We start from the raw sequence: 26620 nt of genomic DNA, 5'->3' as shown, positions 1-26620 counted from the left end.
TGCCATGCCAAGGGAATGGCGTATCTCAAAAGAAAGGGCTGGCAAAGGTCATCCTGGCGGTGAGGGAAGCCCGTCCTCAGGGACCACAGCCTCACGGTGGATGTGGGGAGACTCAAGGCTGGGCAGGGTGATGCCAGGACACTGGGAGCTTGCCCTCTGTGGTGGCCAAGGGCTGGGCACTGCTTGGCAGGACCCAAGCAGAGCACATGGGGCCAGTCTTCTCCTGGGGTGGGGGGCAAGCTGCCAGGAAGAGGTGGAGGGAGGCGGGCAGCTGTCGTGGCCAGGTGCCTACTGACCGCATCGTGGCGTAGGGCTCCTTGGAGAGAAGTGGCCGACAGGCCTGAAGAGAGCAGGGCCGGGCAGGGAAGGCGGGCGAATACTGCGTGGGCATCCGCCACGGGTCCCAGGGATCCTGCCCGAGGGCAGGAGGGTGGTGGGTTAAAGGTGAAAAGCCCAGCTGTCTCCCACCTCCATCCAAGCACAGGAAAGACAGTGACCCTTAATTACAGAGCAGGAGAGGCCTGGATGGAGCACAGCTGACGAGGAGGAAGGGGGCGGCCAGGTGGTCCTGAGAGAGCGGGCTGAGGGCAGGGGAGGGCAGGCCGGGGCCGGAACCCTCCCCCCCAGATGAGAAGCTTAGTGAGAGCAGCAGCCGGCGGGGAGGACGGGGTGGCGGGGCCTCGCTCCAGCCCATCTGGAACTCATGGGGCCTCATTGGACCCAACCCCGGTGCCTTTGTTGACGTAGAAGGGCCGGTAGTGCGACTGTGTGGGAAAAGGAGCGTGGTTAGGAGGTCCGATGGCACGCGTGCCCGCCAGCCAGACCCCACCCCCTCACCTCCACCAGGAAGCAACAGTGGTCTAGGGCCAATGACCCTAGGGCCCTGTGGCCTAACCTGTGAGTTCCATCTACCCTGGGACTGGGGTGGGCGCCAGGGGTATCAGAGTCCCCGGGTTCACATCCTGATTAGAATTCTTTCCACCAGTTGACGGGTGAGCTTGAACCTCAGCCCGGTCAAACGCTCTCTCCACACCCAGGAAGCCCCTCCCAGCACCATCATAGCTCCCATTCATCCAATGTTCTCTAATCTACAGACCTGGTGTGAGGCTTTCATTGAATTTTCACAACCACCCTATTAAGTGGGTTACTATTAGCAAAGACTCATTTTATACATGAACAAACCGAGGCACAGAGAGGCTAAGCAACTCACCCAAGGTCCCTTAGCTAGTAAGCAGAGGCACTGGGATTCGGACCTCAGCAACCTGGCTCCAGAACTCAACCCCCCTCCCTCCACCCATAGCGATGTACCACTTCTGAGTCTCAGGGGCTGGCCTCTGCTCTCTCTGCATCATTCTCCCTGATAGTAGGGGGTGTGGAGAGGGAGAACCACCCCCCAGCCCACACAGACTGGGGGCCTCCCCCCAACGCCAGCCCCTCCACCTCTCTCATGCTGGTCCTCTCATCAGGATTCAGGAAGCATCTCTCGGGACAGAGAGGGTGACAACTTTCCTGCCAGCCCTGTGTATTACGTCCCGCAGCAATTTCATGAAATCAGCACTCCCCTCTCCTCCCAATCACTCCATCAGGGCCCTAAAGAGCACATTTAGCTGCAGCTTGCCTTTGGGAGTGCCCTGGCCCCTGGAGGGGCCACAGACTCACGCAAGTAGCTTTGCCCTTGAACTGGGTCAAAGCCTGGGCCCATCTCACACCCCACTGATCCCAGGAGACCCCAAGGGTGACCCCAGCCCCTGCGCTGGCCCTGCCTGCCTGGACACCTGTGTCTACAGTAGCTCCTTGCCTACATCTGGTCCACTGTGGAGCTGGGGGCCTGTGGAACACGAGGACTAATAGAACTTAGCTCTGGCCTTGGTTAAACCACTCGTTAAACAATGGAAGAGACAGAGATTCAGGGCAGGGAGAGACATAGTCAAAGTTCCTCAGCTGCTTAGCAGGAGAGCAGGGCCTGGATCCAGTCTCCTGATCCCCAGATGCCAGCCTGGATCCCAGAAGAGTCAGTAAGGCAAAGTGGATAGACCCAGAAATGGCCAAAGCCTTTCTTAAAGGAAGGTTGGGTCAAGCAAATGGATCTTAGGTCAGTGAACGGTGCTGTCTTATTGAGAACCGAGTGGCGGGTGGGCACAGAGCCCCCTGGCATCTGGGCAGGGTGCTCCCAGCACATACACACCCATCCCCCTCCCCTGTTCCCTCCCAGGCTCGGGGTCATAGCACATGAAACTTGAAAGACTTAGGAAATCATCCAGGCCATCTGCCCATGCTACAGATGGGAAAACTGAGGCACGGGGGAAGAATGACTGAAGTTGGTGAGAGGACTGGGGCAAGAGCCCAGGCATCCTGACTCCCAGGCCAGCCTCTGCCCACACTAGCACCTGCTCCCATCCTCCCCCTTGCTGGGTGCCAGCAGGGGACCGCAGAACCCTGCCCTGCCAGGCATCTGAAGGTGGTGATGAGCCTTCTGTGCTGGGACTGGGGTTCTGGGATGATGGGAAAGTAGGGGGCGGGTGGGGAAGGACTGAGCCAGGAACAGAAACCTTCCTTTTTCTTCCCATATCTGCTTTTTGCAGCCCTGCTGTTGCAGTGTCCCTGGGCCTGGTTCAAATTACACATACCATCACTTAGTTCCATTGCCAGCAAATTAAAGATTCTCTTCCAATTAAACCAACCCCAGTCCCTCTTTGTAGCCGGGAGCAAATCACCTCTATGTTCTGACCTCCAAATACAAAGACAGCAGGGAGCCAGGGGCTCCAGGCCCTGTGCACACAGAGGCCATCTCCATCCAAGGCAGTGAACTAACCCCTTCAGCAGGGCCTGGCACAGGCCTTGGGAGAGAGCATTCCCAAGAGGAGGCCCAGCCTCCACAGTGAAGGACAGGCCCTGATCACTAAGGTCTCGGGCGGGGTCAGTATGTCAGCTCTACAGATATTAGAGATCAATCCCAACTCAGCAATGCATTGTGGAGTCCCAGAGGCAGCTCTGACTCATCCAGGGTCACACAGCTACCAGGTGGTTGGACTCCAAGACCACGCTCCTTCTTGTCCTGCTCTTTGATGCCCCTACTTGGCGACATTAGCTATCCAATCTTAAATATCTCTATTCCAAACTTCGCAGCCTCTGTTTCACCCACACTATCATTCCAATGGTCTCTATGCTGTCATAACTGGAGACCCACCCCCAGGGACGTGAGACTCGTGTCTAGGATGCCAGTCCTCCATATTCAGCATTTTGGCCACCATTCAATAAGCAGAGGCAGCCAACAACCATTTGCAAATTTTAAAAACTCCCCGCTTTACTGATTAGAAAATCAAGACCCAGAAAATCTGTGCTCACCCAGGCCCCCTGCCTATCAGCCCTTGGTCTTTCTTTACTACCCTATGCTGGAAGCTGGTGTTCAGGACACTGCCTCCTCTCTCCATCCTGTGGCCAGGAAATATCACCATGCTCCCACAGGCCCTGGACAAGTGATGACCAGTTGCCCCTGGGAGCCCCATTCAAGGCCACTCTGGACATGCTAGTGCCCAGGCAGGCGGTCCTCACTCACCAATAAAGTCTGCTTGCTGGATTTCCAGGTCTGGGGCTGGGCCTTGGGACTCTGGCTCCTGATGAGGGAAGGGTAGCCTGGGGAGACAAGGGGCTCCAGTCAGAGAGAGCACAGGCTGGTGGTCAGGGCCTCAGGACTGGAGCAGCACACATGCCCTCTCTAAAGTGACCACCAAGCTCCATCCAGCCCATTACCAAGTGCAGCCAGGGGGGGTGCCATGGAAAATCCTGAGGAGGTAGGCCAGAGGGAGGAGGCATCAAGGCAGACAGAAGGAGGAGGAGCAGGCCAGGTGGGCTGGGCCAGGCAGCAGGGGAGCATCACCCCAAATCCGGGCCAGGATCACATCTCTTGCGGGTATCGCCAACCCCCACCCTGCAGTCTCATCCCAGAGGCCCCTCTCCTTCCCTCCCCAAAGCCCAGGAAAACCCCTTTATAAGCACAGTCTGCCCAATCTCCACCAGGAGGTGCTCATTCCAACTCCCCGAGGTTCCCCATTTCCCGGCCTGCCTCCGGACAGGCACTACACTGGATTCCACCTAAGTCTTCCCTGTTCCTATTGTCCTGGACTGCACAGCTAATTATCAGCGGTCAGAACTGGGCCCAGAGAGTGGCAGTAATGTGGCTGTGGTCCAGGGTTCAAACAGCAAGTCCACAGGGCACTCTCTAGGTCTGGGGTCTCAGAGATGCTAGTCCGGGGCAGTGCTGTCTGAGCCCACCTCCCCATCCTTCTGCCTCAGCCCAGCAGGTTTGTAAGGGGCTCCGTCCACAGAACTGTGAAAAACAGTGTCAGCCCTCAGCCTGCAGAGAGCGACAAGGCTGCCGGGGAAGGAATAGACTGTGAGCTGGACATAGAGGAGCTCAAGAAATTAACAAGGTCTGTCTTGGCAGGGGCAGGCTGGAGCCCTGCACCGAGCTGCTTGAAGGGCAGTGAGCTGGTCAGAACCAGAACCTGCAGCACTGCCAGGCTGCCAGCGAGGCTGGCCCTTCCCAGGGCTGGCGCTTGGCAAGGGGGCAGAGCCAGTGCAGAGAACCTGGCTGTCTCCCTGCATCTGGGAGTGGGGGCAGTCTTGGAAGGAGAGAAGGAAGCAAAGGGTCCCTCAGGTCCTGAGCGGAAGGTTAAGACAAGGGGGGAATTCAGGTCACTTCTCAGTTCCCAGAAAGAAAACCCCAGGCCAGCCATGAGAGAGGTGGGGATGGGGGTGGGGTAGGGTGTGGTCCAGGAGACCAGCCTGTGCAGCAGGGATTATCGGGGGGCGAGTAGGCTAGGATGGCTGGGGGGAGGGGGGGGCATGCATCCTCTGCCAGGGGGCTCTAGGGAGATGGGAGGGGCCAGGACACGCTAGAAGTGGCAGAGAGCCCCGTAGGATGTCCCAGTTGCCCTGCTGTGGGAGAGAAGAGAGGTGATGCAAAACAGGCGGGTACCAGGATTATTTTTAAACAGCCCACTGCCGTCCAGTGGTTTGGAAAACTCTGTGGTGGCCTGTCCCAAGGTGGTGAACTGATAGGGGACTTTCCCAGTGCCTGCCGGGAGAGAGAGAGCCATTAGCACTGGTCCTGGGGGTCCAGAGGGGGTCTCAGGTCCCGCAGGCGCTGCTGCTCTCAAAGCACTTGCTCAGCCCTCCCTGGCACCCCCAGAGTAGATGCAGGTGGGAGCCACGGGGCAGTCCATGCCCAGGACCCCCATCTAGGCCAGTTCTGAGCAGATCTGCATGAAGGTGACGACAGGTGTCCTGTGGGTCCTGGTGTATTTGAGCAGGGGCTCTCCTAGAGCAAGCCCCCCTACCTGGAGAGACTGTGGACCGCCAGGGAGATGCTGGGGAGCAGGGAAGCTCTGAATCACACTTAAAGGGGGCCATCTTTCCTGCCTGGTGGCCTTTGATCCAAGCTTGACCAGAGAGCAGGGAGGGACCTGCTGGAAGCCAGACCAGGCCAGAGCAAGTCCCAGTGCACTTCTGACCTGGTGATCCTGCAGGCTGGGACCCTCTAGTCATATCCCCTTGCCGGTAGATCCCAGAATCCCAGTCCTGGGTAGAGGCTAGGACCCAGCCCAGAAGGGGCAGCTGGATAAGCAACTGTCTGAGGCCGCTGCCTGGGGGTCCAGCTGCACCTGTCCCACCTGAGCCCACCTAGACTGCTTACCCAGGCTCCCAGGCCAGATGTTTGCCAGCCAGAAGGCAGACAGACCTGCTCCCACCACCCCCAGAGCTGCCCCGTGGACCTTTCGGAAGAGACATGAGGGCCGTAGACCCACTGGGAGCTGGTGTCTGGCCCAGGCCGGCCCCTCGGAACGGCCTCAACCCCAGGGGACAGGAGTCATCGACCACTCAGTCTTGTCAAATGCTCTGGGGGCAGAACCAGACTCGGGAGGGAGGCCTTTGAGATCATGTAGTCCGCCCGGCCCAGCGGGGACTTGGCAGGACTCTGGCTCCGTGGGAGGCTGACAGGTGCTTGGGCCACAGGGTTCTAGAGTCACCGGAAGCTGGGAGTCACTGGGTGACAAAGTTAAATAAACTTCCTGCAGTAGGAAGGCTCGGAAACTAAGCCTGATGCAAGCCCCCTGGGGATGTCGGGGCACAGGGTACAGAGGGTGTGGTGTGTCTCCCTCACCCCCGACACTAAGGCCTGTATCACAGTGCATCCCGAGGGACCCACGTGCGGTGGCCCAGCCCTCCTGACGGCAGAGACCTGATGGAGGCGGGGCATGGTGAGCAGAGACCTAGGCAGGGCTTACGGAGGGCCCAGAAGGCAATGCCCGATGGGGGTGAGCTCACCTTTCAGGGAGAAGGAAGAGCTCCCTTGCACCGCAGGCATGTCGTCAGAGTTCTGAATGGTGGAGGAGTATTCCCAGACCCGGGAGGTGTAGTTACCTGGTGGAGAAAGGAAGCAGAGTCAGCCCTGGGCAGCCTGGCACGTGGTGGGTGGAGGGGGGTGCGGTGAGCAGAGGCCATTTCTGCAAATCTCCCCAGCCAGGAGGCAGCTGAGTCCTCATCACACCTCTGACCAATCCTTCCTGCCATCAAGTTGTCCTTCTAAAGCATGGTCCTGTCCTTGCTCTCAGATTAAGGTGCAAAGTCCTTAACACGACCCTCAGCTCTTTCCTGAGTTGCTGCTCCCACCCCTCTCCACCGCCTCCACTTCCTGGCTTCCCCACTTGCCGCTCCTGGCACTCAACACCCCAACCAGGATGTGCCCTGAGTTCCTGACGCACACCAGGCTCTCTCTTGCCCCAGGCTTTTGGCACAGGCCAGGTCCTCTGCCTAGGAGAGCCCACCTGCTCCCCAACACTTAGCAAATTCATGCATTGGGTCTTCAGGCATCAGCTTCCGCGTCATCTCCCCCAAGTCTGCATATGTCTTAGCCCCACGCCCCGTATCACATTGTAATCACACATTGAATGGCTCCCCTACTGGCTCCATGAGGGCAGGTGGTATGCCTGTCTGACCCAGTCTCCCACCCAGTGCCCGGCACCTAGCCTGGCTCCTGGAAGGCGCTCACTGTCCAGCTGATGGACGAATGAATGAGTGAAGGAATAAATAAACACAAACACAAACTAAAAGTTGGAGACGGAGGCAGCTGCTACGAGCCCTGCAATTCTATGTGCCAGGATGAACAGGCTGCAGTGGTCCACTTGCACTGGATGTAAACAGACCTGGGGACAGCGTGACGGGGACAGCAGGGACACCACGAGGGCACTTGAGAGCCCCCCGCCACCCGTGGAGGCCAGCCCACTCCAATCCCTCCCCTCAGTTGAGCTCATATCACAGAGGAGCCCTCCAGCCCTGGAGATCTCCTGCCACTGCCTGGGGGTGGCGGGTCAGAGGTCAGATGGGGGTGGGGGCTGGCCGCCTGCCCTATCATGAACCCCTGCCCACAAGGATCTCTGCCAGAGTCTGCACTAATTTTCTCACTAGACATGTCCATCCAAGGCTCCAAGGGGCCATTTTCTTTGCCCTCTCATCCATTCATTCATCACCCCCTCTTCCTCCCATTAAACAAATGTTTGCTGAGCCCCTCCTTCTGGACCTTGAAGTTGGCAGCAGGCAACAGGACAGACCCAGCATCTGCCTTCACGGAGCTCACAGCGTACGGTGCCTGCGATGAACCCAATCCTGGACATGGAGACCTGGGCACTGCCCTGTCCACAGTGCCCCAACCCCCAGGTCTCCGGATCTACTAGCACCCCCACTTCCTTCCTTGCTTCTCCAGACCCCTGGTGCTGTGTCCCCAGGGACTCTGGTAGAGCTGGCCCGAGTCCCCTCCCCATCTGCATGTGGTATACACCCAGGAGCCCCCCAAACCCAGGTCCATCAAGGGCTGGGCCCTGCCCTTGGCAGAGCAATGCCCTCTGCACTTTGGGCAGAGGAGGGGACCCTGCACTTGGCAGCTCTCCCTGGGGAAACACATCTCCACCCCTGTTTCACCCCTTCTGGGTCTTAAGGACAAGTCGCCCACTCACATCCCTGGCAACCATATCTCCTGGGTCTCCGGGGATGGCCCATCCCATAGCATGCCTGACTTTTCCTTGCCTGCTACCCTAGCCTGTTTTAACCAGTGTCTGATTTTCTGACACAGGAGTGCACAAATCAGGAAAAGTCCTCTGTGGTCCCCTGGCCTGCCACCTGCTGAGGGAAGTCCTCACACACCTTACCCCGGGGTCCACTTTCCCCAACTCATCTTTCAGGGAGAAGACCTTACGGACTCAGGGATTCCAGTGATGCCGAGGTGCCTGGCTGCCTTTCCTCAGCCGAATGATGTCACACACATGCACACATACACATGAACACCCCTTAAGTTCAGTAGGATCCCACCTCACCCTCCTGGCTAACCCCACTCCAGCTCCCCAAATCCACCTTGTATGAGGAGTCCAGGCCCCCTGTCCATCGCCCCGCCCCCACTTGCTGTCGGCATGGCCCCACACAGAGGCCCTGCCACCCTCCCGCTGAGCCGCCTCCTACCTTTGGTGCCATAAACATTGTTGAAGTTCTTCTCCTTGGAGAGGCGGCTCGGGGAGGCCGGCTGGTACGAGGTCCTGGCCCCACCTGTGAAGGGGATGAGGAGGGGGCTGTCATCCCAGAAAGGGGGGCCTGGTTCAGCCAGGGGCCTATGGCTCTGACTTGGGGGGTGTCAAGCAGGACTCCTTGCTCCCCAAAACAGGTCTGCCTGCCTGGGTCAGGATCTGGGTTCCACCACCAAGACAGCACCCTTGGGTCTAGGATAAGGTGACCACATAATTTACCATTCAGATCAGAATAGTTTTGAGAGTGAGAGGGATGATGCTAGTAGTCATGCTGAGGGTACCAGTGTAAACTTGGAGAGTCCTGGATGAAGTATGAAGTATGAAGTCCTGGATGAAGATGTATGGGCATCCTAATTAGGGGTTTTGAGGGTCACCAGAACCCCCCTGAGCCAGGCCCTATGTGCTGAGACTCCATAGGCTGGGTGAGAGTTGGGGTGCCCGTGAGGAAGCTGGACCAGGGCCACCATGGGGGCTGAGGTGCAGTGAGGGCTGCCAGCTGGAGAGGCTGATGAGCTGGTACCATGAATACCTCCCCACCTGGGTAAGCTTTCCCCAGGAATTGGCCCTAAATGGCATGGGTTTCCCCCCCTCCCCTATTTGGGCTCCACAACCATCTGGGGAGAAAGGCAGAAAGAAGGGGTTCCACACCCTCACTTCACAGATGAAGACATCACATGCATGCATCAGAGTGCGCATCAGCTCCTGCCCTCCTGCCTAAGCAGCCCCGCTCCCGTTCTGGAGGAGAGCGAGCGTGCTACACCTTCACACCTTCAGTCCAGCCCTCGCGCCCCTTGCCCTCCGCCCATCACAGCCACACCCTCTCTACCAAGCCCTCAGCCCCTCTTTCAGGGGGCCTGGAAACTAACTCTCCTCCAGAAGTCTCACTGCCCAGCCCCACTGCCCCAAAGCTCCCAGACTAGGGCCGCTGGCCCTGCTTCCTGATCTCTGAGCTCACTCTCCTCGGCCCCTCCCTTGTCTGTCTTGAGCCTGGGAGCCCCCAGAGGGCAGATTTCCTCCTCCCTCCTGTCCTGGGTGAAGGGGCAGAGACAGGATAAACCTGTTTCTTCTGCCTACAAATGTCACAACCTGAGTCACAGTCACAGAGCTGGAGGCTCTCCTAGCAGCTGAGTCCAACCCCCTCCTTCTCAGGTAGGGATCCTGAAGGGGCAGGGACCAGCTCAAGGCCACCCGGCCCTGCCTCTCCGGTGACATCTGGGCGGGTCCATGCTCCTTCCTCAACCCTCCATTATTACTCGGATCCCCTCCATCTGCAACAGAGCAGGCCAGCCCCGCAGGGCCAGTCGGGGTCTGATACTACCCTGGGTCTGGTCCTCAGAAACTGGTGAGCCGAAGATCTGGACCACAGCCGGGGATGCTGGGACAGCTGATTAATGCAGCTCATCTTCCCAGAGAACTAGGCTCGAAGAACAGTGCCCCGGGGGAGGAAAAGAAGCAGAACTGGCCAGCCCGGACCTGGCTGGCCCCCACCAGGAATGTAGGGCAGGGTCCCTGCGCCTATCTGCCTCGCCGGAAATCCAGGTGTTGTTTTGACGTTGGGTGGGGCGGCCTAGGTTCCTCTCTGCTGAGCTCATCTCTCCAAATACCCCCTGGGCCCCTCCCGCTGTGCATGCGTGCCTGAGGGTGTGAGTCAGTAGTGCCCAGGGCCTCAAGGCTCCCCTTCCGGGCCCCTGGTGTCTTCCCCAAGTCTCCTGTCTCCCCCTTCCCTACACACCTTCTCTTCTCCTGACCCCTGACCCCTGAAACACACGCATGTGCATGCACCCCTCTGTCTACCAGGCACACCCACCCTTATGTAACGGGCATCACTGTGGTTTGTTTGTTGCTGATGCCAAAGAATGTGATGGGCTACCGCTGGGCAAGGACAGGCCGGCGCTGGTCTCTTCCCTCACCCAGCTGGGCAGCCGCCCGTCAGGCCGGGCCTCACCAGGGCCTGGGAGGGAGGGCTGGCTGCCTGGGGGAGGGGGGACTGAGGAATTTACAAGAGCACAGCCCTCAGTCCCTGCCCCCACTGCCCTGAGGAGCAGGATGGTTCTGGAGGAGCTAGCCCTCCCCCAGGACGACAGAAATCTAAGCAGAAGCAAAACACAGCTCAGCCTGGCAGATGGAAGTGGATGAGACCGTCAGGAGTCCCTCTGGAAGGAAAGAGAAGGAGGTGTGGGTTGGAGGTGGAGGTGGGAGGGTGGGAGGGTGGCACAGGGCAGGGAAACCAGTGAAGCAGGTGCCAAATGGAGAGCAAGAGGTGCTGGTAACTGCACCAGTAGGCAGGTACAAGGGCCTCTCAGGTGGCTCAGTGGTAGAGACACAGGAGACACAGATTCGATCCCTGGGTCAGGAAGATCCCCCAGAGAAGGAAACGGCAGCCCACTCCAGTATTCTTGCCTGGGAAGTCCCATGGACAGAGAAGCCTGGCTGGCTACAGTGCATGGGGTCGCAAAAGAGTCGGACATGACTTGGCATTTAACAACAGCAGCAGGCCAGGACCTTCCCAGGCAAGTCCAAGAGGGTCGCCCCCCTGGGGAACATGGCTACGTCTCTCCTGGACCAGCCCCAGCGGCAGGACCCTCACCCTTCTCTTACCCTTGGGCGTCAGGTACATGGAGTATCTCTTCATGGCGTCTGGAGCGCTCCACTCACTGGTATAGCTGCTACTGTAGTTGTTCATGTAGCGATGGTCACCCCCTGGGAAGGAGAGAGCTCGGGTCAGCAGAGGGCGGGTGGGGAGGACAAGCTGGCCCACTGGGGGCGTCACTGAGTCAGCCCGCGGCCGCTCTGTCCCAGGGAGAGGCGAGGCCCCCGACCTCAGAGACGGTGGCACCCCTGCCCTGCACCCACTCTGGCCCTGAGCTCCTGGTGGGCGAGGGAGGGTTTGCAGTGGGCCATCCGGCCTTGCTGGGATGGGTTCCTATGAGGAGGTGGTAAGCACAGCACTTTGCAGTTAACGATGTGCTTTTGCGTTCCGTTTCTTGTCTGATGTGTCCATCAACCCTTGGGCTGGCATGAAGATACCCGGGTGGCAGATAAGGAGATTGAGGCTCAGGAGGTGAGTGAAGCCACTGCCCAATGTCACGTGGCCCATAAGGGCAGATTTGGGATTCGAGTCCCCATGCCCACTTCCTGGCCTTGTCCCAGCCACTGCTGACAGCCCAGGGGATGGAATGAGGTCCCAGCACTGGCCTCCAGGGCCAGGGATCCAAGTGGCTGAGTGGAACCATGCAGAGGGGAGTGAACTACTCAGAAGGGTCACTGACTGCCCCCACCTGGCACCCACCAGCAGACCCCTGAACCCAAACAGACCTGTGGCTCCACACTTGCCCTCCACCCCATTCCTCTCTCTTGCTTCTTCTCCATCTCCTTCTCTCCCTCTGCCCTTCCCTCTCCCTCTCTCCTGGGCAAGAGGAGGAGTGGGGGACTTAGACCCTCACCCTTCATCTCCATCATGTGGGCCAAGCAGGGGCCTGGCACACAGTAGACACGTCATGACAAACAATCATCCTCTTTGATATTGGTCCAGCTCCCTCCCCGCCAAGCCCAGGAGGGAGATGCCCTGGTGTCTCTCAGCCCCCACACCTTTGATGGTGAGAACTGAGCCCCTGGCCTGGTGGGCAGACCACCATCAAGGAAGAGAGGATGGTCACTTCAAGGTCTGACTCACTGGCCACCCACCTCCCACCTCCTACAGCCAGACACACTCCCAGCAGCACAGCAGGGACAAAACGCCAACTCGGAGGCCCAGGGCCCCAGGCACAGGTGTAGAGCCGCTGACGTCAGCACAGCCCATCCTGCTCCTGGCAGCTGTCTCCCCACACACCTTGTACAGGGCGCAGGGCCACACCTGCACGGAGGGCACGGCCAACACAGTCATGACCTAGAAATGGCACAGTGGGCAAGCGGCGGTGGGAGGTGGGGGGTCCCTGCGCCCATGATGCTCACAGGCCATCCCAACGCCATCAAGTCCGTCCTCATGGGTCTGGCCCAACCTCAGCTGAGGAGCTCCCCCACCAGTTCTGTGCCCCAGGGAGCCTGACCCTCACACCCCCTCCTCCTCTGCAGGCTACCACGAGCAGCAGCTTCTCCAGTGAGAAGATGTGGGTGGAGGGTTTGAATATGAAACCCAGCTCGCCCCCTGCTTAGCTATGTGCCCTTTGAAAATCTCCTTCTTTCATGAGATGCCATACATCCCGCAGGGAGGCTAAAATAATGCAAGAGAGGCGCTTACAAAAAGCCAGCCTCCAGAGAGCACCGGATCACAGAGGGCTGTCCCCAACAGGGTCGTTGCCATTTTCAGGGGGATTTCAGGACCCAAATTCCCCTTGAAGCCAAATGACTGTCTTGCAGCAGTGGCTTATCTGTCCTCAGAGGTGGCCATGTCCCTCACATCTTCTGGGGACACTATGTGATGTCAACATCCCCAAGACATACAAACACCACCCTCTGAGTCCCAGCCCCTTGGTGCACCATACCCCCATCTCATGCCCCAAAGAATCATATACTCCCTTTGGAGACCAAAGACAGTGTCACTTCCTCTGGGTGTTGCAGCTAGAAATCATTAACTAGGCTGCATCCTCAAGGCCTGGGCCGCCGGGTGGAGTTTGGGGAAAGTGTCCAGCTTCGGGCCCTACGGGGCTGGGCTGTGACTGGTGGAAAAGCACTTAACGGGGCAGTTTCTCATGTTTGGAGGCTTTCTATGAAGATGATTCAGTTGCCTCTCCAGAGGACAGCGTGATTCAATAGAGAAGCCGACTTCAGGGGAGCTGGTGAGTCACCGAGACACGCTATGCTCAACCATGCCCAGCCAGTCCACCAGGCCAAGTCCACCTCTGGGCTCAGCACGGCCATGATGACAGGCAAGTTCTCCCTAAAAGCCTGCATGCAGTTCTAGGTCATGTCCCCTGGAGCCTACAAAGCCCCCAGATTGGAGTCTGGCCCTTACAATTTTCAGCATCCACACAGCTCCTGGCTAGTCAGACACAAGTTGTGAAACCAATCCCTGAGTTTGATGGACAATCCAGGAAGAAGACATTTGTCCCTAGTGGTGCATCTCCCTAGCCAGTACCTGGGATGCTCCCCTGGAGGCCCCTTGTAATAGCTGCATAACTTGGGCAGCAACTTTCAGAGAGGAGGGTACCACCTCTGAGTCTTGTCCAAACACCCTTAAGTGAGATGGGAGGCTGGAAACAGTGAGGGGCCAGGTGGGATGCCAACCTGAGCCAGGCAGCAGGAATTGACCCAGGAGAAAACCTCCATGGCCTTAGGGCCCACCCACAAGAGGGGACTTACCATTCTCCATGTGGTTCCTCTCAATGAAGTTGCGGCTCAGTTCCGCCTTGCACATCTTCTCAACGTGGCGCATGCACACGTTAAGCAGGTCGTCCTTGCAGTTGCCCAGCGACTGCCCCAGGCCCTCCCCCTCCAGCAGAACATGATAGGTGGGCAGGGGTGGTGGGAGGGAGTAATTGCTCATCAAAGCACCAAACTCCTACCAGGAAAGGAAAGAAGCCATTAACGTCCTGGGTTTTTAGGAGCCATGGGGACCCACAGTCTAGCTGGAAGACTCAGCCGGGAGCCGAGGAGGTGGGTCGACATCTAGCTTGGCTATTTACTGGCCTCACTTTTCCTCACTGGGCACTCATTTCTTATTCTTCTGTAAAATGAGGGGATTTGACTAAAATCTACTAGATGGGGACTTCCCTGATGGTCCAGTGGTTAAGACTCTGTGCTTTCACTGCTGAGGGCATGGGCTTAATCCCTGGTTGGGGAACTAAGATCCCCACAAGCCAAAAACTGAAATTAAAAAATTTTTTTAAATTAAATTTTAAAAAATAAGTAAATAAAATCCACTAGATGCTACTATCCCTGATGGCACTAGCAGTCAGGCATGTGACTCTATGGCTCCCATCTCTTAAATTGGATGCATGGTGCCAGCCGTAGGGGTTTGTTTGGGTTTATGGGAGCAACACGAGCTGCAAAGTCTTTGGGAGTGAAACCACCAAAGAAGCGAAGGAATCACTAGTACTGTGGGTCAGTCACAGTGGTCTCTCCCCCTGCACGTGCCCTCAGTCCTGCCGCTATGCTGTAGCACGGGTTACCTTCTTTCTCCCTCACTGGAAACTCTCTACATCTTTTCAAATCTTAACGGGTTTTCAAGACCCAGTTCAAGTTCCACTGCCTCCATAAAACTGTCTCCAGCCTGTCTGCCCTTCCCAGAGCTCCCACAGGCACTTATCTCCTGAACCAGAGGCTTTATCACTTAATTGCATGCTCTTCTCTATTGTTCTCTAATTGTATGTGTCTTATCTTACCAGCTGGATTGCAGCTCCTTGAGGGAAAAAACTACGTCTTCTACCTTTCTATTCTCCACAGCACCTAAAACTGTGTATGTTTGGGTGTACAGTGCCCAAAATACTCTAGCAGATGGAGGAACAGATGGACAGACCAGATCAAAGATAGCAAATATGAATGCCTACTTACCACTCTCCCATACCCAAAGCAGGCATCACTAATCTATCACAGAGCTGTTTCCTGAAGTACTATTAATATGTATCAATTGAAGTTGGTACAAGGTGATCTTTGTGTGCCATCTTTAAAGTAGCTAGGATGGCTTGGATGGAAAATTAAATAGATGGAACAGAGCTTAGAGGGACGGATGGATGATGAATGGTGGATACAGGGATGGATGGACAGACGGACACTGGATGAGGGTTTGGGTAAGCGGATGGAAGGAGTGAGGGGTTGAGTGGCAGCAGAGTTGTTCGTTACCTGCAGAAACAGCACCGAGTCGCTGATGTTGTGCAGCTGCTCCCTGGTCTGCTTGTCGTCCTGCAGCACCTTGGCCCTCTCTTCCAGAGCATCCACGATCACCTTCACCTGGTCCACTGCATCCTGCTCCCGCTGCTCCAGCGCAGCCCTCACTTCCTCCTTCTGCTTCTCCAGGTCCCGCACCAGGTCCCGGAAGCTCTGCTCCAGGATGGCCTTCTCATTGGTGGTGAAGCTCTGGGTCCAGGGTGAGGGCAGAGGGGAGGAGGTGCATCTTTATGTTCCCAGCATAGAGTCAGGGCATTTCTACTGCCCCGACCCGGCAAGCCTGTTCAGTCAAGAATCTCATTTAAAGGCATCACTGAGGGATCCTATCTCTTGATAGAGATGGCCAGGGTGTTTTTACAGCCCACCCTTCCTTATCCATCAGCAGCTCCTCCCACTCAATGGTTTGACAGGAACCATTATTCTATGCTTGGGCATATCTATGGGTCCAAAAGTTCCAGAGGAGTCAGAGTGTGTCCACTGAAACCTCAGCCAGAATCAAGCATCATTCAGAAAGTGAATTGATGAGCTGTTTATGTAGCCAGGTTCAAGAATCAATTATCTCAGGTCATAGTTTACAAGTATTCAAACCAGGGCAGACATTCATCTTGCCACACTGCACAAATAAAGGGACAATGGCATGCATTTGATGGCTGGGTAGTCAGTGGGCAGAATAGACATTGGCAGACATTGGGAGACACACAGGATAAGCTGGTCCAGGGTCTTGAGATGATAGAAGATGAGCTTTAGGTGACGGGTAACATCCCACGTGGATGCCTGGCCCAGACTTAGAAGGCGAACTTATGGAAATGCCAAAAAGGGTAAAAGAACCCAGAAGACACAAGTGTAGGATGTAAATGTGGGCCTGAGACCTTGAGCAAGAGCTCAGGCCCAGGCCTGCCTCCTCCAGGCCGCACTGGTGGGAGACCATGAGCGCTGCTCACCTTGATGCGGTCCTTCTCCTTCTGCCACTTCTCAGCTTCATCTTCTATCTCAATGATCTTGAGCTGCAGCTGTTCCTTTTGCAGTGACAGCTCCGTCTGTAGGGAAGGAGCCGGGGTTGGAGGAAAAGTCAGAGGGAGGAAGTGGAAAAGATCCAGAGAGTCAGGGAGGAGGGCCCACAAATCATCATTCTGCCCTTCATTCAACCAACACTCACTGGGCCATTGAAAATGCCAGGCACTGTGCCAGTCATCAAGGATCCCGCAACAAGTCAAGCGCCACCTCATTGTAAAACTCTGGGCTCTGAGGCTGGGCAACCCAGCCATGTCTTTATAAGGCAGACCCTCTACCAGGCCCTCCACCCAACGTGAGCAGGAAGGAAGCTCATTAGGGGGTTCGCACTCCTTTCAATGGACCTGCAGCCATCGGGAAGCAGCTTACAGGAGAAAGGGGACCCAGCCCAGCTCAGCCCAGCCCAGCCCAGGGAGCGTCCCATGGCAGTAAGAGGGTACAGCATTTCAATGACATGACGTGAGGCTTGTGTTGCAAGCAGGAGTCTGGGTTGCCGCCAGCGGGGAGTCTGTCTGGGCAGGCACAGCTGTAAACCTGTTTATGGGAAGTGGAGCGCAGTTTGCAGTCTGGGCAAGATTGGGACTTCATTCAAGTCCCTGGGGGAGGAGAGAGGCCAGCGAGTGAGGCAGTGAGGGTGGATGGGAGAAGGGAAAGAGCGGATCCAGGTTCCCTGCTCAGGAAGAGAATATTGGCTGTCAGGGTCTGGGGTGGGTTGGGAAGAGGATCTATCAGGAATGAACTGGGACATGAGCTCTGATATAGAAAGTGTGGATAACAGCTTCCTTCCGTTGGAGAAACACCCTTCTCTGAAAAGCAGCTACGACACACAAAAAAGGGGAAGCATGAACTACGTGTACGCTTAATCACTCAGTTATGTCTGACTCTGTGACCCCATGGACTGTAGCCCTTCAGGCTCCTCTGTCCATGGGATCTCCCAGGCAAGAATACTCAAGTGGGCTGCCATTTCCTTCTCCAGGGGAATCTTCCTAACCCAGGAATCAAACCCACATCTTCTGCTATGCAGGCAGATTCTTTATCCATTGAGCTATTGGGGAAGCCCGCATGAAGCTAAGGACAATAGAGTCCCGCCAAGAAGCACCTCTTTTGATCTGTGGGTTCCCCACTGGTGCCCCAAAACACCTTCCAGTTTGAAAGGCAGGTGGGTGATCTCCACCTGAAAGCAGGAAGACCGGGTATCTGAGAGCACCCCAGAGTGCTCAAGGTCTCCCCGCTACACTGGATTTTGAAGAGAGTCCCAGCCCTTTCCAGCCATCTCCTTGAGGAAACACAAGAAGAATCAAGATGTGGACGCCACAAACCACCAGGAATGTGAACTGTGCTGGCAAGGAGCCCTGAACCGCTGTGCACACAAGTCACAATTCCTGGATGCTCCCACAGGCCAGGGGCTGCCGGAGGGTCCCTGGTGCAGAGACCCGGGGGAGTGAACTGATGCAGGAGGGAGCATCCTGGTTTTTGTGGAAAAGAGCACTGAGAAGCTGATGGGGAAGGTGGGAAGGACTGGGGCGGGAGCCGAAAAGCTCCCAGACCCGAAGCCCCGGATTCCCACCCCGCCCCTCTGCCCACACCCCGGGGCTCTCCGGGCCGCAGACTCTCAGTTCTTCTCAGGAAGCCAGCACCCCACCAGCTACACACGAGAAATCCCACAACATGGAAAATGCCACCAGCCAAGATGGGAATTGTTTGTGAGGAGAAATAAAAGCAGACGAGGACGGGGGTTTGGCCCAATCTCTGGACAAAGGCTGAGAGAAGCCAGCTCTCCACAGACTGGGTGGGAGGAGGGTGGAAAGCAAAGACAGAAAGACCTCACGTGGCAGTGGAGACTCTGCGGGAGGTGGGCAGAACCAAGAGCCCAAAACACAGAGCTGGGCAGAGATGGTGGCCTGGAAGGTTCCTAAGAAGCCTGAGACTGGTAGTGGGTCCAAGCTGTGAGGAAGAAGCCTAAAGACTGAACAGTGCTGGGCAACTTTCCTATTCCTGGATAACCCCCTCACCCCCTCACCCGCAGCAAGTGAGGCCTGAGGAGGGGGGGTGATGCTGGAATCCCCTCCCCCCTGCATCTGAGATGTTGTCACCAGCCCAGAGATGAGCAGCTGACACTGGGGTTCCTCACCCCCACCTCGCACCCAGAACAAGGAAAGCAGAGAACAAACATGCATTCACTCCCCCAGGCCTAGGGAAGCGGGGACAGGGCAATTCTTCCATGAAACAAGCCTGGGGGATCCAGGAGGAGCCCACCCAGAGCCCAGGACTGGAGTCCAAAGGTTTGAATCCAGTTACCACCACCTCCAGGCAAGTGGCCTTTGCAAGTTACTAAACTCCTCCATGCCCCAGTCACGCTGTCTTTCATGGAGGTAGTAAGAGGACCACCTCCCAGGCAGGTGTGGGATGAACTGGGACCAGGCAGGTGAGACTCTAGAGAAAAGCTCTGACCACTGGTCCCATTACCACTGCTGTGTCAGGCACCTTCCATGAGCCGGAGCTTGGAGAGGAGAGGACAGGGAGGCAGGCAGGCCCACAGGGCACAGACAAGAGGTGGGAGCAGGCAGGGGTGAGCAGGTGGCTCTTGGTGGTGTTCGGCGGTTGGGATGGTGTGTGCTGGGGTCCAGGTGTGTACACAGTCAGGATACAGAGTGAAGTGTGCAGGAAGGGGGGAGGTCAAGACATCAAGAGGTCAAGAATGCTCAGTCGTGTCCAACTCTTTGTGACCCCATGGACTATAGCCCACCAGGCTCCTCTGTCCATGGGATTCTCCAGGCAAGAACACTGGAGTAGATAGCCATGCCCTTCTTCAGGGTATCATCTCGACCCAGGGATTGAACCCAGGTCTCCTGCATTGCAGGTGGATTCTTTACCATCTGAGCCACCAGGGAAGCCCTGAGGATGTAGAGACTAGATGGTGGAAAACTGAAGACTGGAGGATGTTGGGGGAAAACAGAACAGAAGGAGGATAAATGGGGTGGAGGCGGGCTACCCGCTGTGAGTGGTAGAAGGTCTCCTAGAGAAGGGGGAGGTGAGGAGCCAGTGGAAGGCACAGGGGTGCTTAGGAATGTCTTACCCACAAGAGCACAGACTCACTGGCCAAGAGGGAGGAAGACGGCACTGAATCCCGGGGAGGGAGAGTCCAGGGGCTTTAGAAGAGTGAAGAGCCTCAGCCAAGGGCAGCAGGAGTCAGCCCCTGGGGGTCCAGCCTGTGTCAGAGAGGCCAGGAAGAGGGAGGCTAGTGGGAGGGGATGTGCCGAGAAGAGCCAGAGATGCTGGCCAGTGACCTGGGAGGGGAGGAGGGAGAGGCTGCCAGCGATCTGGAAACATGCAAGGGCAGGGTCAAAAGCGGAGCCTTGCTGTCTGCAGCCGTGGGTGGACGCATCAGTCAGGGCAGGGGAGACTGGTCTCCTGGTTTCTTTGGGGCACCAGGGAAGTCAACACGGGCGGAGTGGGGGCCTCGCAAGCCCTGACTTGCCGAGCAGAGTGGGCTCTCGGAAGGGACCTTGGGCTGTGAATTCTCTGCTACTAGAAGGGTCTGCTCTCAAGTCTGGGGTGAGTGCTACCCTGTTAGGAGAGGAGGGTTTGAACTGAGACCTCTGGGGATGCAAACAGCACCTGTTTAGCCCATGGCAATTTTTTCCTGCTGGCCAGGCTGCACAAAAGCCAGACGAGGCAGGAGACAGAAAACAATATAACATAGGAAGGTTCTGAAATACTGGGTTCTCCTGTCACCATAGAAGGAAGGACCCTAATTGCTTTGTTGAGCATTCACTGTGTGCTTGAATTTTTCCTTTCATCTCAAAAGCCCCATGGGGAGGTAAGCCGTGTTGTCCCCATTTTACAGATACAGAAACCAAGGCCGAGGCAGATTGAGGAGCTTGCCTGAGTTCTCCCAGTGAGGAAGTGGGAGGACCACGACACAGAGACAGAACTCAGCTCGGTTACATGGCCTCAACCCCTGGGCTGTTCTCTGTATCATCCAGGACATCGTAGTGCCAGGCCTCCCCACCCCCTACCTCATAGACGGGGCAATTCATGGATTCTGCCTCTCTCCCTGTCCTCCCCACACGTCCCCATCGCCCCCTAAGGCCCCGCTTTCTCCTTCTCCTCCCTGGGCTTGCTAAGTCGTTTCAGTCAAGTCCAACTCTTTGCGACCCTATGGACTCTAGACCACTAAGCTCCTCTCTCCATGGGATTCTCCAGGCAAGAATATTAGAGTGGGTTGCCATGCCCTCCTCCAGGGGATCTTCCTGACCCAGGGATCAAACCTGTGTCTGTCAAGCCTTCTGCATTGGCAGGTGAGTTCTTGACCACTAGCATCACCTGGGAAGCCCTTCTTTCCTCCCTAGGACTCTGATTAAATCCCCTGATGGGGCCTCAGCGCCTGTCAGCTCCACCCTGTCTACACCTCCCTCCGACTTCCTTCTGCTCCCTGCTCATCCCTTCGCCCTGCCCAGGCCTGCCCCTAAATGCCTTCTTTGTTCCCTTCTCCCACACTCCTCCTGTTGCCTCTTGCTCTGTGGCTGGGACGGGCCCTGTGTAGGCCACCCAGCCTTGAAATCCTTCCAGCCTTGGGGGAGCAAAGAGGTGGCCAGCAGCTGGTGGTGCCTCGGCTGGGACAGCCTGGGCCTTCAGGTGCAGACACACCTGAGCGCTCACCTGGACAGGTGTGCCTGTGCTGCCCCAGGGAAGGGGAAATGGGGCCCAGGATCCTCCTCTGGCCTGAATTAACCACATGGGCCATTGGCTATGACATTTGCCAAATGAGCCAGTTAATTGCCAAATTTGTACTTTCAGACAAATGGTAATTATCTGGATAAGAATCTGAAATGCTGGATAGATTTACGCATTCCCACCCAGGTGTCAACCAGCCCAGTATTCATTGGCTTTGTTGCGACTCACTGTTCCTCTTGCTTCCTTGGTTGTCAGGATGAGGAAAGGGCAAGATTGGGGGCGGGGAAGAGCATCATCCAAGTGGACTCCAGACCAGCAGTGGGGCCTTGAGAAGTTACCCCACCTCCCAGGCCTCTTTTCTTCCTGATAAAACTGGACTAGGTTCCTGATTTCCAACCTGGCTACACATTAGAATCCTTGAGGCTGACTTAAAAATACATATCTTGTACCCTGAACCAGAACCTCCCAGGGAATTCCAAGGAGCCTCTGCCAACCCTGTGGGAACAACATTTAAAATGTTGCATGGTTATACGGCCTCGGCCATGTGAAATGGTGAGAGAGAACAGTGGGCTATGGCCACGTTGAGTTTGAATCCCAGCTTGGCCACCCCCAGGCTGGAACACTGGTTAAGTCTCTTGGCATCTCAGATCCCATTTCTTCACCTATAATACAGGTGCAGATACTCCCATCCGTGGGACTGTTGTCAGGAGTAACAGTATAAATGCCCTGGCCAGCGCCTGGCACATCGATGTACTCCATAAAGATGAGGCATTCCCTGCCCGCCTGCCTGGCGCTCTATCTGCTTCCTATCTCTATACTTCTTTCATTTGGTCCTTTCCTCCTCAGCACCCACAGAGGTCACCCCACCTCCTTTCTCACCCACCTTGTCCCACAGCAGTTTCCCCCCAATATCTCCGAGAAGAGTGGTCTCAGACACCCCCCCCAACCCCATTCCAGGCCTTTAGCCTCCTGGCTCCTCTTCCCGAACTTGGTCATGGTGGTCCACCCAGAGAGCCCCAAAAGCCCAGACCAGCACATCTCCCAAAGCTCAAAGACCAGCAACCGCCCATGGCCAGCAGCCTGGCAGCTCAGACTTCATGGAAAGAACTAAGCAATGAGACCAGAGGCAAAGCCACAGACCACTGTGGCAGAAAGAACCTGAGCCAAATGATGGCGTCAGAAGAGTGGCCGAGGCGTCGAATCTGAGCTGCATGACTGAGTTAGGACCTCGCCCTCCAGAGCAATGCTTGTCCTGAATGCTCCTCCCCGTGCCTGGACAGGCTGCCGACCTAGAGGACAGAGGACCCACAACAGGCAGATACCCTGCAGCAAGAGTCATGGCCAGGAATCCTCCACTCTGACCCAGTGCAGAAGAAGGTACTTGGGAGAGGCAGAAAACAGGCCATGAGACGCAGGGGATTTATACATTGAGAGGGCTTCCCAGTTGGCGCTAGTGGTGAAGAGCCCACCTGCCAATGCAGGAAGGATGGTCATGTTGGCACACCAAGCGGCCTTTCTCCAACACCACCTCTGCTCAGGTTCTGTAGAGCCGAGGCCCAAAAGCACTGCAGCCCAGGGTGTTGTCTACAGTCTCATACAAGAAACCATGATAGATCAGTGATGACCTCATCTGGGCCTCACCGACCAGCCTGCAGAACAGGTTCTGGACAGGACTTCTTGCAAAAAAGTTGTGTGTAGGCTTATGTTTGGGTCTGCAGGGACTGCTTCTGAAGGATGTCAGAGCTGACAGGCTCATTCACTTTGATCTGTCAACCTACCTAAGACTGCTCTATGCCAACGCCCCCCGTGTCTGACATTCCAGAGGTGCTGGGCCTGGACAAAGAGCTCCACTCCATCTCTGCCTCCACTCAGCTGCTCAGCACTGCCCTTTCCCGCTTACCTATGCTGCAGTACACACACACATGCGCACACACACACGCGCACACACACGCACACAGTCTGAAGCTCCCACCATTAAAGTCATTCCAGTGGATCAGACATTTCCCCCTGAGCCCCGTAAGGCACACACCTCCTGAATCCCATCCCCCTTCCCCCAGTTGCTCTCAAACACTGGAAGAGGACTCAGGGGGCTTCTTCCTTAAGCACTGAGCCTGGACGGGTCCCTTCCTTCCCCTGGACCTATGTCCCCATGCAAGGTGGAGAGGAGATGGCAAGATTGCTCATTCTCCATCCAGCCTAGCATTCTAGGCATCCAGTCCTCTGCAAGTTGATGTTTACTTACAGCGCTGCTGTGTAACTAGGCGGATGCACCCCAGACTGGTTTGTGCGTCTGAGCTCTGCCTCTTGACCTACATCACGAGCCCTAGAGCGTGAACTCCAAGTCCCAGGTGCTGCCAGAGAAAACTGCCAAGACTGTCCTGTCCTCTGGGGCACTCAGGCTTTTCTTAAGTGGAGATACCCTGGTTTCAAATAAAATGTGAGACCAAGCCCTACACATGTAACAGATAAAGAAGAGCAGGTGCTGGAAAATCCCATGGACAGAGGAGCCTGGTGGGCTACTTCCAAGGATTGCAAAGACTGGGACATGATTGGGCATGAGCGTGGCACAGCTGCTTGCAGCAGCGATGGTAACCTGGGGCCCCTGCCTCCTTGGCATCAGTTTGCACCCCCACTCCCCGTCATCCCTGACATCTGAAAGACACTCCTAAGAATCTTCAGGCTCCAGGTGGTCATTTGAAAACTTCCAATCTAGTCCAACCCCTTAGCTTCAAATGAAGGGAAACCAAGCCTGAGAGAACATAAGGGACTTGTCCGCTGTCTTACAGCTGGTTGGAGGGAAAATGAGGACTGGAGCTGAGGTCTCCTAAAACCCAGCCTGGGGCTCTGCAATTTCTTGCTTGTGGTGGTTGAGGATAATTAACCCTCATTCAGTTTTGATTCCCTAAGTGAGATCCTGGAGGAGCTCCATGGTCCCTGCCCCATCTCCATCTCCCTGTCTGAACCCTGAAGCCAGGCTGGGGTCAGGGAGTTAGGGAGACTAGGATCACCTTTTATTTCCTGGGCCAAATGAGGTTTCTGAAAAGGCTCCTTGAGTTTTTTGTCATCTCTGACTCGTCTCTCCTGCCCAGGAGTATGGATCGGAAAGAGTAACCCACAGATTTCAGGTCAGGAAAGCTGGGCACAGAGGGGGGCCTGTGCTGCCCCATTCTGGGGGGGTGCAGAAAGCAGGGTCTCCTGCCTTGACAGTGAGCACGGCTGACCCCGGCTGGAGGCCGCCCCATGTCAGGGGGCTGTGTTGCTGTGGGGGGAGGAGTCCCAGCATCTGTGGAGCCACAGACGAGCCCTCATCCCAGCACACACTCTCCAGGTGTAAGCTGTACCACATCCACAAGCCTCCGCATGCCTCTGCTCCTCCCCGCAGAAGAACAGGCAGAATCACGTACACAAAACACATGCACACACTCTTACATACCTCATATACAGTCAGATGCAAGCATCCATATACAGATATAAACACCCACGTGCACAAAAAACAAACACATGCACACATATATGTACACCCCCCCCCCCACTCAAACCTCACTACAAGCGTCCACCTACAGGCAATGGCCACACACACAAAGCACTGAGGATCCAGCTGAGGGAAGGATAAAGGAGGCCACTGGGAGTGTGAAGACTGGCTGCGGGATCAGACAGAACAAGAAGGAGCCACTGTCCTACAGAGACCAACTCCGAAGTCAGGGAAAAAAAGGGCCTTGATATGGTCCCCAAATTCCCTCCTCCTCACCCATGACTTATCCCCACGAGCCAGTCCTACTCAGCTAGGAAGAATTCTCTCTCTCCCTTAAGTAGAAAGAGGCAGCTTTCCCAGTGGCTCAGATAGTGAAGAATCTGCCTGCAAGGCAGAAGACCCGGGTTTGACCCCTGGGTCGGGAAGATCCCCTGGAGAAGGAAATGGCAACCCACTCCAGAATTCTTGCCTGGAGAATTCCATGGATAGGGGACCCTGGTGGGCTACAGTCCATGGAGTCACAAAGACTTGGACATGATTGAGTAACTTAGCCACTAAGTAGAAAGGAAGAAAGAAGCACCCAGCCAGGCAGACAGCCCAGGACTGAATGCTGATCTCCTGGTCTGACTTGAATTTATCCTATGACCTTGGCCAAGCCCCCCATCTTTGCTGAGCCCCTCTTTGCTCATTTAGGAGATGACCCAACTCCTGAGGCCTTAGAGGACTGGGGAGCCATCTCTGACTCCCAGCTTGGGGGTAGGAGGGGAAAGGACTATTTTCTGTAAGAACCAGGGACAGCAGAGAGGTAAGGCTCAAACCCTGGGAGCGTCCAGTGGAGAAGATGAGGTGGGAGGGTACTGCGAGGGAGGAGACGCCTGGAGGGGCCAGCTCTTACCTCCTTCTCGGCCTTGGCCTCTTCCACGGTCACAGTGCTGTGGTTCTTGTGCTCCTGGAACATGCAGAGGTAGCAGATACAGGTCTGGTCTGTCTGGCAGAAGAGTTCCATGGTCTTGCCGTGCAGAGGGCACTTGCGGGCCTCGAAGTCCCGGATGGGCTCGAGCAGCTGGTGGTCGCGGAAGGCGGCGCCTTCCAGGTGGGGCTTGAGGTGCAGCTCGCAGAAGGAGGCCTGGCACACCAGGCAGGACTTGACGGCCTTCTGCTTGTTGCCGATGCACGAGTCGCACAAGACCTCCTCGGAGCCCGACTTGGAGCGCAGGAGGGTGCTGGAGTCGCCCCGGGGGTAGCTGTTCCGCCGGACGTCCCCAGGCTCCACGATGGACACCGAGGGCTTGCGGGGCTCCGAGAAGATGGACCTGCGCAGCTCCCCCTTCTCGGCAAAGGTGACAGGCGGCTTCTTGGCAGCCCCCAGCTGGAGCCCGGCATAGGGCGACCGCCTGCCTTCCCCAGAGTCCATGCTGAAGTAGCTGGATCCCTTGTCATCCACCGACTCGACAAACTGGATGATGGGCCGCCGCCACTCGCTGCCAGAGAACAGGGAGCCCTTGCCTTCTCCCGGCTTCAGGGCGCCACCTGCGCCCTTGCCCTCGGCCACCTCCCCGCCGTGCCCATTGGCAGTTTTGGCCTCTTTGCCTTCCGCTTTGACCCCATTCTCCAGGCTTCCATTAGGGCTCAGGGGGCTGCGGGCATCCCTGACTTCCGGGCTGGCTCCGTTGCTCCTGGAGGCCTCTGCAGCTTCCATCACGGGTCACCTGGCTGGTCTGTGTCGTGCGCGCTGGGGGTGCGGGTGGGTGACCTCTCGGGCGGCGGCGTCTCTGCAGGAGTGAGACAGACAGCCACGGAGCCCAAGACACACCTACGGGGAGCGGAGAGGAGGGCCTGACACAACGGGCGGGCTGGAGAGGCAGGCGGCTCCCGAGCCAGCAGAGCAGCTAATTATACAGAGGGGCCACGCCCTGCACATTCATACCTAACCTGGTTTTTTAAAGAAGCGTTTTTATTCTTCCCCAGTTTAATTATTTTCCACGGCTCAGCAACCAGTTGGGCTGCTTCCTTCTGATGCACTTTCTTCTCATCAGGAAAGCGGGAGTCTCTGTTCTCGCAGGTG

The 26620-nt window shown here is 56.6% G+C and overlaps 1 protein-coding gene across 1 annotated transcript; it reads right to left on the bottom strand.

The window, feature by feature from the left end:
• Positions 1-469: 469 nt before the first annotated feature.
• TRIM29 (tripartite motif containing 29) lies at positions 470-26254 on the bottom strand. The gene is made up of 9 exons (XM_065946226.1): positions 25451-26254; positions 16337-16432; positions 15351-15584; positions 13872-14070; positions 11172-11273; positions 8512-8595; positions 6328-6423; positions 3557-3633; positions 470-764 (listed from the first exon to the last, which is right to left on the bottom strand). Exons 1-9 carry the CDS (start codon positions 26252-26254, stop codon positions 702-704), a joined length of 1755 nt encoding a protein of 584 aa, XP_065802298.1. The 3' UTR covers positions 470-701.
• Between the last annotated feature and the right edge of the window lie 366 nt (positions 26255-26620).

This window comes from Muntiacus reevesi, chromosome 9 (assembly GCF_963930625.1).
Source record: "Muntiacus reevesi chromosome 9, mMunRee1.1, whole genome shotgun sequence".
Taxonomy (NCBI): Eukaryota; Metazoa; Chordata; class Mammalia; order Artiodactyla; family Cervidae; genus Muntiacus; species Muntiacus reevesi.
This window is presented reverse-complemented; position numbering and strand designations above follow the sequence as displayed.